Source organism: Scylla paramamosain, chromosome 34, assembly GCF_035594125.1.
Source record: "Scylla paramamosain isolate STU-SP2022 chromosome 34, ASM3559412v1, whole genome shotgun sequence".
NCBI lineage: Eukaryota > Metazoa > Arthropoda > Malacostraca > Decapoda > Portunidae > Scylla > Scylla paramamosain.
The window spans coordinates 10,287,720-10,297,719 of NC_087184.1; the positions used below are offsets into that span (position 1 = coordinate 10,287,720).

Consider the following 10,000-nt stretch of genomic DNA (forward strand, 5'->3'; position numbering starts at 1 on the left):
TCTCATTCACTCGCTAAACGTCTTTGTTTTATTTTATTTTATTTTATTTTATTTTATTTATTTTATTTTCTTTTTTTGTCCTATAGTTTCTTCTCTCTCTCCAGGTTGTTTATCGCCACTGCTTCACTCATTTCATTTGTTTACTCACCCACTCTCTCACTCACTCACCTACTGTTTCATTTGCTGGCTCTTTCACTCGTTCACTCATTCGACGCCTCCCTCGCTTGTTCTCTCATTTAGTTAGTGTTTTCTCTAGGTTGTTTACTGTCACGGCTTCGCTTATTCTGTCACATATTCATACAGTAACTTACTCATTCACCCACTCGTTCACTCACTCATTACGTCAAATGTCACATCCTCACCTGTCCAATTGAACCACAGGTGAAGAATCATCGTAAATTTATAGAGTATGTTGGATGTCTCTCTCTCTCTCTCTCTCTCTCTCTCTCTCTCTCTCTCTCTCTCTCTCTCTCTCTCTCTCTCTCTCTCTCTCTCTCTCTCTCTCTCTCTCTCGTCAGTCCTGCAGGCCGTTAAATGCCACTTTTCTACTCAAATATTTACTCACTCACTCACTCTCACACTCATTCATTCGCTGATTGACTTAGAGGATCATTCTTTTAGTGTCTTTTCTCTCGCTCATTCACTCATGAAATCAGCCTGTCTTTCGGATCGCCTAGTGTCACTCCTTTACTCATCCACTCATTCATTCACGCATTTATTCTCTAACTCATCCATTGTTTGTTTTCTTGTGTCATTATCTTCTTCACCTTCCTTTTTATCCAGTTGGTAATCTATTCATTCTCTCATCTACTTACTCTCTCACTTACTCATATTATTCAGGTATTTTTTATCACCAGTGTTAATTTTTTCTATCTTCGTGAGTCATTCAGTCAGTCACTCAGTTACTCATTTATTATTTTATATGTTCTCATTCCATTTTCTCCTCCTTTCCCCTTACTCCGCCTCTTTACTTTTGATTTTTACCATTTCCTCCTCCTCCTCCTCCTCCTCCTCCTCCTCCTCCTCCTCCTCCTGCATTCCCCCACTACATTCATAATTAACCTGTGGCTGACCTGTTGTTTAAAATTTAGGTTTTCTTTTAATTAATTTGATAGTACACTTTTTTTTTTTTTTTTGTTTCGTTGAGTTTTTTTTTCTATGTTTTGGCCGGAGTTTAATTTCAGTTTAGAATAACAGGTAGGAAAAAAAAAAAAAAAAGGGAAAGGATGAAAGAGGTAGTCCACATTCCACTCTGTGAAAGGCGCTGATTGGTTTAGCCTCAAGAGGGCCGCGTGGAGAGCACCAATCACTGGACAGCTGACGGTGTGTACTTAGCGACCACCACCACCATCACCACCACCACCACTAACACTAAAACCATCAATACTACCGCTAGTATTATCACCACCAGTTCTTTTCTGTTTTCGTGTCTTCTTCTTCTTCTTCTTCTTTACCCCCCTCCTCCTCCTCCTCCTCCTCCTCCTCCTCCTCCTCCTCCTCCTCCTCCTCCACTCTAAGCATCTCGTCCTCGTCCTTTTCACCATCACCACTGGTAGCACTTTCTCTTCTTCTTCTTCTTCTTCTTCTTCTTCTTCTTCTTCTTCTTCTTACTTGTCCTGTTCCTTTTCTTTCTACTCCTTTTCCTTCACCCTACAGCACCACCACTACCACAACAACAACAACAACAACAACAACTGTCGGACAATCAATTAATCTCTCTTCGCTCAGTTTTAGAGAGAAAGATCTCAAGTTTACCTTAACCTTTCCTCAGGTGAACACATACTCGTATACAGGTAGACCATTCTCTCTCTCTCTCTCTCTCTCTCTCTCTCTCTCTCTCTCTCTCTCTCTCTCTCTCTCTCTCTCTCTGGTAACACTCATAATGGCGTCTTTGCTTGGCCGGGTGAGCATATAATACGTAGAGAGAGAGAGAGAGAGAGAGAGAGAGAGAGAGAGAGAGAGAGAGAGAGAGAGAGTTTGTATTATTTTTAACTCCATATCATAAAAGTTTTAGTATATACTTGATTATTTTGATATTTTGGCGTGTTTGATGTTTGCTTTATTCATTGTGTGTGTGTGTGTGTGTGTGTGTGTGTGTGTGTGTGTGTGTGTGTGTGTGTGTGTGTGTGTGTGTGTGTGTGTGTGTGTGTGTGTGTGTGTGTGTGTTCTCTAATCTAAACTAAGAGAAAAAACAAATTAATGACAAAGTGAAGGAAACTAAAAACGAAACTAACGAAAAAAAAAATGTGGAAAATCTAAGTCGGCCTAAAAAAAAAAAAAAAAAAAAAACGAGGGTCATTTTTTTTTCATTTTTTTATTTTTTTTTATTATTATTATTCTTGAAAATCTTTACCCCCAAAAAAATCCAAAAATCGTTGTCAAGTCGAATTAAGGCTTGGGGGGAAAGGTGACAAATCCAGGTATCCTTTTGCGCCGAAAAATGCAAAGAGAATGGAATGAAAAGGGAGGGAAAAAAAATAAAAAATACCAAAGTTTAAACTAAAAAAAAAAAAAAAAAAAAACAGAAATTTCGACTTTGACATATGCGCGGCCTGTGGTGAGGATTTTGTTTGTTTGTTTTGTTTGCTTTTGTTTGTTTTTGTTTGTTTTTGTTTACTTGTTTGCTTTTTTTCTTCTTTTTTTCTCCCTTCTCTCGTGTTTGACGTTTGATGTGTGTGTGTGTGTGTGTGTGTGTGTGTGTGTGTGTGTGTGTGTGTGTGTGTGTGTGTGTGTGTGTGTGTGTGTGTGTGTGTGTGTGTGTGTGTGTGTGTGTGTTTATTCTTATTCTTTTATATTTCTCTTCATAAATTATCTTCTTTTGTTTTCATTTTTTCCTCTTCTTTCTTCCACTTGCTTTTCTTTTTTTCAGTTTTCTATTATTCGTTGAATTATCATGCTTTTATTAAATCCTGCTTTCTGTATTTGACTCTCTCTCTCTCTCTCTCTCTCTCTCTCTCTCTCTCTCTCTCTCTCTCTCTCTCTCTCTCTCTCTCTCTCTCTCTCTCTCTCTCTCTCTCTCTCTCTCTCTCTCTCTCTCTCTCTCTCTCTCTCTCTCTCTCTCTCTCTCTCTCTCTCTCTCTCTCTCCACGTTTTTCTTTTTCCGAGAGAGAGAGAGAAAGCCAAAGAAACAAAATTATATTAAACTCATCATCATAGCCACCACCACCACCACCACCACCACCACCACCACCACACAGGTAACAAAGAACAAGGCAATCTTACCTGTGCTGCTCACCTGAGGGCCGCGCAATTAAGACAGTAAACAATATTCTCGCAGGTAATATTGGGCGGGATGAAGCGGGAAATGGGGGCTGTTGGGGGGCTGAATGGTAATGGGGGACAGAATTGGGGCATTTTATAGGGAGATAACAATGAGGGTGATGGGAAAGTGGAGGGAAGGAAGAGGGGGAGGAAGATTGTATGAGAAAATGAATTAATAAGGAGAAGCAGTGATAATAATAATAAATAGTGAAGATGGTAGTTGTGATGATGATGATGATGATGATGGTGATGATACTGCTATTACTACTGCTATTACAACAACAACAACAACTACTACTTCTACAATAACAACAACAACACTACTACTACTACTACTACTACTACTACTACTGATAATAATGATAATACAACCAATAATTATATCATTTAGTTACTTACACTAACAAAATACGTAGACACATACATACATGCATACATACACACAACCCAGTCTAACATAACAATATAACATAACAGAACATTTACTCTCACAGGAAGAAAAACAAGACTAAACATCCCAAAACAGAAAACTAAAATCAAGAAGAAGAAGAAAAACAATGACAACAACAACAACAACAACAACAAGAACAACAACAACAACAACAACAACACACTGAACACCCAAACACACACAAGAACACAATAATTACTAGCCCAAATAATTACAACCAAGTGACGAAGGAAAATTAACTAATAACTCACAAGAATCCTTAACAGCATCGTCTACAGGAATGGTCTTCTGAAACGAACTAAAACAAGAAAACAATTTGGAGGAGGAGGAGGAGGAGGAGGAGGAGGAGGAGGAGGAGGAGGAGGAGGAGGAGGAAGAACCTGATACTCTTGTGGTGGTGTTTGAAGAGAAGGAGGAGTAGGAGGAGTAAAAAGGTGAATTTGGAAGTAAGGTGAGGCTGATGGAGGAGGAGGAGGAGGAGGAGGAGGAACACAGGTGAGAGAGAGAGAGAGAGAGAGAGAGAGAGAGAGAGAGAGAGAGAGAGAGAGAGAGAGAGAGAGAGAGAGAGAGAGAGATTGAATGAGATGTAATAAAAGACAAAGAAAACAAGATGAACGTGAAGAAAGGATAAAGGGGGATTAGTGAAACTCGTGAGGAAGGTATGGAAGAAGAAGGAAGAAGAGGAAGAGGGGAGGTGGAGGAAGAGGTGGAGCTTGAGGTGATGAAGGAAGGAGAAGGAGGAGTTTGGGAAGGTGGTGTGCAGAGAGAGAGAGAGAGAGAGAGAGAGAGAGAGAGAGAGAGAGAGAGAGAGAGAGAGAGAGAGAGACAGGTGAGGTCCGCCCCTCTCCACAACCTTGCATAGTAATGACTTGCATAGGACACAAGATCCAGTCTAGTGTGCGATGGTTCCAGACAGCTCCCCTCCCCTCGCTCCTTCCAGCTCTCCTTCCCTCCTCCCTTCCATCCTTCCGTCCTTCCTTCCAGCCTTCTAGCTCGCTCTTCTATCCTTCCCAGCCATCCATCTTTCCTTCCATCCTTTCCTTTCTTTCTTCTCTCTTTCCAGCTCTCCCAATCTTCCTTCCTTCCATCTCTCCAGCTCCTCCTTCCTTCTATCCTTTCTTCCTTTCTTCCGTTTTTTTTTCTTCAATCCTTTCCATTCTTTCTTATCTCCTTTCAGCTCTCCCTTCTTTCCATACATTTTTTTTTATTCTTCTATCTTCTATCCCTTCTCTCTCTCTCCTTCCTTTGTTTTTATCTCTTTCTTCTTCCCTACCCTCTTTTCGTCTCTTTCCTTCTCTTCTCCTTCCATCCCTTCCTTCTCTTCCCTCGTTTCATCCTTTCCCTCTCTCCTCTCCTTCATCACATCTTCCATTCCTCCATTTTATTTTCTATATTTTTTTCCTCTATTTATCCTTCCCTCATTCCCTTTCATTCCCCCTTCTCTTCCTCCCTTGTTTAATTCCAGCCTTCCTTTCCTCCTCCACCCCCTTCAATCATTCTTCCAGCCTCCTTCCATTCCTTCTTACAAATCTCTTTATCTCTCCATCCTTCTTCCATCCTTCCATCTCTCCATCCATTTGTACTTCCCTTTCCGTCCTTCCTTCCTTTGTTTCATCCAATCTATCCTCTTCCTCTTTCGAACCATTCTTTTAACCCTCTTCCTTCTCCTCTCCTTCCCTTCTTCCATCTATTTCTTAATCTCCTCCGCCTATCTTTCTCTCCTCTGCCCGGGATGCTTGTGAAAGAGTGAGGGAAGAGAAGGAAGGAGGGAAGGAGAGACCACAGTAAAAGATTTTAGAAGTTTTAAGGAGAGACTAAGTGAGGAGGAGGAGGAGGAGGAGGAGGAGGAGGAGGAGGAGGAGGAGGAGAAGGGGGAGGATTATGTAATGAAGGAGGAAAAGAAGAAAGGGAAAAATCACAAGTTATATAAAGAAGAAAAACATTTGCAAAAACACAAACTGAGAAATAGATTTTTTTTTTCAGCAACTTTCTGTAACAAAAATAATACAGTAACAAAAATAAAGGAAAGGAAGAAAAGGAAAAAGAGAGTAAATGAGGCAAGAAAAGAAGAATCTCTCTCTCTCTCTCTCTCTCTCTCTCTCTCTCTCTCTCTCTCTCTCTCTCTCTCTCTCTCTCTCTCTCTCTCTCTCTCTCTCTCTCTCTCTCTCTCTCTCTCTCTCTCTCTCTCTCTCTCTCTCTCTCTCTCTCTCTCTCTCTCTCTCTCTCTCTCTCTCTCTCGCAGCCTTGAGGTGGATTAAGAAAGGCTATAGAGAGGCGGATGCTTGCTAATCCTTCCTGTTAAATAGAAGGTGTACTCTCTTCTTCCGGGGCCGTGTTAGCCCTCTCCCTCTCTCCCCCTCTCCCTCTCTCCACCTCTCCCTCTCTCTTCCTCCTTTTTCACCTCCTTAAATTCCATCCTCCTCGCCTCTCTCTATACTTTTCCGTCTCATTTCCTTCATTTCCTCTCCCTCTCTTTCAGTCTCTTAGTCTCTTAGTCTCGTATATTCTCTCTCTCTCTCTCTCTCTCTCTCTCTCTCTCTCTCTCTCTCTCTCTCTCTCTCTCTCTCTCTCTCTCTCTCTCTCTCTCTCTCTCTCTGTTCTTTTCTTTTTTACATACTTATCTGTTTTTGCTTTCTTCCTTCCTTTCTTTTTCTTTTCTTCACATCATTAGTCAGTCAGTTAATAAATATTTATAAATCAGCAAATCAAACAACTAGTTCTTCCTTTCTCCCTTCCCTCCTTCCTTCCTTCCTTCATTCATTCATTCATTCATTCATTTTTTTAACCATTTACTCCACGCATAGAATTCCACATCAAACATTCCCATTTTTTCCCATACCAACTAATGTCCTGTTACTAACACATTATTTTTTTCCCATTACTAACCTTCTACGAATAACTGTACACATAATATATTGCCACCACACGTTTGCCTTCTCATATCTACAGCAACACCTTTTTCTTCCTCACTAGTATCTTTTCTATAACTAACACCTATTGCTACTAACACTTACTGACATTCGCACACATACATACCTTCTCATACCAACACTAACACTTCTTGCACTTATCACTCCTACGCTGGTGTCATATGCTGCTCCTCCCATGTCTGCATCAAACGTTACTCTCCCTCTCCACACCTCCACTAACCCCGTCTCTCGCTCCCTCAGGCCACAGCGGAGTCAATCAGCTGGGCGGTGTGTTCGTCTCAGGTCGGCCTCTTCCTGACTCCACCAGACAGAAGATCATTGAACTTGCCCACTCCGGCGCCAGGCCCTGTGATATCTCCCGAATTCTCCAGGTGTCGAACGGGTGTGTCTCCAAGATTCTCGGCAGGTGAGTGGACAGGTGGCCAGGGAGGAGGTGGACAAGGAGGTGGAGGAGAAGGAGGGGGAGGAGGAAAATGACCAGGAGGACGGAGGGGAATATGACAGAGGAGGATGAAAGGGGTGTGGAAGAATATGATTTTACATTTTAGTCATGGTGTAAGAGAGAGAGAGAGAGAGAGAGAGAGAGAGAGAGAGAGAGAGAGAGAGAGAAATAAGACTCACAGAAATTCTACCAATGCATTTATTTATATCACCCAAACACACCTACTACACACACACACACACACACACACACACACACACACACACACACACACACACACACACACACACACACACACACACACACACACACACACACACACACACACACACACACACACACACACACACACACACACACTTTATCTATTCATCTATTGTGTATATAGTCCAACCTTTATGTGTTATACGAGTATATGGCAATAAATCTCCACTTACACACCTGTCACCTTCGCCTCCCCCTTCAGGTATTATGAGACAGGGTCCATACGGCCGCGCGCCATCGGGGGTTCGAAGCCGCGGGTGGCGACGCAGGAGGTGGTGGCGCGCATTGCTCAGTTCAAGCGTGAGTGTCCCTCCATCTTTGCGTGGGAGATTCGGGACCGCCTGCTGTCCGAGGGCGTCTGTTCCGCCGACAACATCCCCAGCGTGAGTCTAGAAAGCATAAGTGTTTATGTTTGTTTGCCTTCCTTTGTTGTGATTGTCTTTTCTTCTTCTTGTTCTTGTTCTTGTTCTTGTTCTTCTTGTTCTTCTTCTTGTTCTTGTTCTTGTTCTTGTTCTTGTTCTTGTTCTTCTTGTTCTTGTTCTTCTTGTTCTTCTTGTTCTTCTTCTTCTACTATCGACACGCTTTTTTTTTTTTTTTGGGGGGGGTATGGGAAAGGAAATTTTGTCTGTGGAATGTATGGTTCTTTTGTTTTCACGTTATTTTTTTATTGTAGTCTTTTCCTCTCCTTTTTTCATCTTTTTTCAGTTTGATTTTCTGCCCTCTTCTCTCACTATTCTTTCTTTTTCTTGTTAGTTTGAAATTAGTGCGTTTTTTTTTTTCATCTTTAGGGAGGAAGAAAATTTTGAATGCTTCTTTCTTCCGTTTTCACTTGTCATTTTTATTGTATTTGTTCTTTTTTACCTTGCTTTTTATCTCTTACTTTTTTTAAGCATGAAAAAAGTTGCGATTTTTTTTTTTTTTTTTTTTTTTTTTTTTTTTTTTTTTACGTTGTAGAGATGACGAAAATTTTGTATGTAGGTCACTTCCTTGTTTTCTTCTCTTTTCATCATTATTTTTTTCCTCTTTTTCTGTCTCACCTTCAAATTAGTACAATTTTATTTTGTCATTTCATTTGGGAGAAGAAAATTTTGTGCATATTTGAACCACCGAAGGCTTCTGTAGAGAACAAAACAAGAAAACAAGTTACATGCTGTGTATGAATGATGGCGAACAAAGATATCCATTTATTTATTTATTTATTTATTTATTTATTTGTTATTTATTTATTTCTATTTATCTACTTTTTTTTATTAGAGATAGTTATGACGGTGGTGGTAGTGGCGGTGGTACATTCCGTTAGGGGTGGTGGTGGTGCTTCATGTAGGTGTGTTATTTGCGGCGCTGCAGGTGTGTCGTCACGCAGGTGTGGGTGCGGAAACACAAGTAGTAATGGTGCAGGTGTTACAAGCATTGCCTCGCAACAGTCCCAGCCATGCCAACAGTAACAGAATACTACTACTGCTACTACTACTACTACTACTACTACTACTACTACTACTAATAATAATAATAATAATAATAATAATAATAATAATAATAATAATAATCCAACAATCAAAAATAAAATGAATAAAACTGAATATAATATAGTCAACACCACACACACACACACACACACACACACACACACACACACACACACACACACACACACACACACACACACACACACACACACACACACACACACCTCTCGCGTGCTTGGGACCAAATAATGAGGCGCAGCAGAATGAGGAGAGTAAGATGAGATCCTAATCTAGCGGGGAGATAAGAGGGAGGAGCCGCTGCCGCTGGATCGTGTTTCGGCGCAGCGCTGAATACAAAACACGCAGAGGAGGAGGAGGAGGAGGAGGAGGGGAGGAGAAGAGGAGGAGGTGGGGGCTAATAAGGCTATGTGTGTGGGGTGGGGGGCTGCATATATGGACGCTGTGTTATCAAGGTATCGACCAATTATGAACTAAAAGATAGATGAATAGTAAAAAAATTTATAAAAAAATGTTGCTGCTGTTGTTGCTGCTGCTACTGCTGCTGTTGCTGTTACTGTTAATGGTACTACTACTACTACTACTACTACTACTACTACTACTACTACTACTACTACTATTATTACTACTACTACTAATGATAATAATAATAATAATAATAATAATAATAATAATAATAATAATAGTAATAATAACAATAATAGTAATGGTGATGATGCTACTACTACTACTACTACTACTACTACTGATGATGATGATGATTATGATGATGATGATGATAATAGTAATAATAATGTTGATGATGATGATGATGATGATGATGATGATAAGAAGAAGAAAAAGAAGAAGAAGAAGAAAAAAGAAGAGGAGAAGGAAGAAGAAGAAAGAAAGAAAGAAAAATAGAGAAATGAACAACTAATACATAAATAAGATAAAATACCAGATAAACAAATAAATAAAATGATAACCTCGCAATCTCTTGTAAACAGATCATTTCAACAAACATTCCATTCAAAAATATTCGTAATCTCTCATTTACATTATCGGCAAGCATTAAGTAAAGGCAGCAGAATAAAACCTCATCAACGCATCAGATTATACCTGCAATTACCTGCACTTGCCGCCCACACGTGCAGCAAGGCGAACACCTGTAGCCCAGACGTTTGGA

At 40.4% G+C, this 10,000-nt stretch overlaps 1 protein-coding gene across 1 annotated transcript in view; it reads left to right on the forward strand.

The window, feature by feature from the left end:
- LOC135089964 (paired box protein Pax-6-like) overlaps positions 1–10,000 on the forward strand; it is a 73,358-nt gene that overhangs the window by 15,138 nt on the left and 48,220 nt on the right. Inside the window, 2 exon segments of the mRNA XM_063986152.1 lie at positions 6,883–7,048; positions 7,551–7,731. Of these exon segments, the coding sequence (XP_063842222.1) occupies positions 6,883–7,048; positions 7,551–7,731 (347 nt within the window).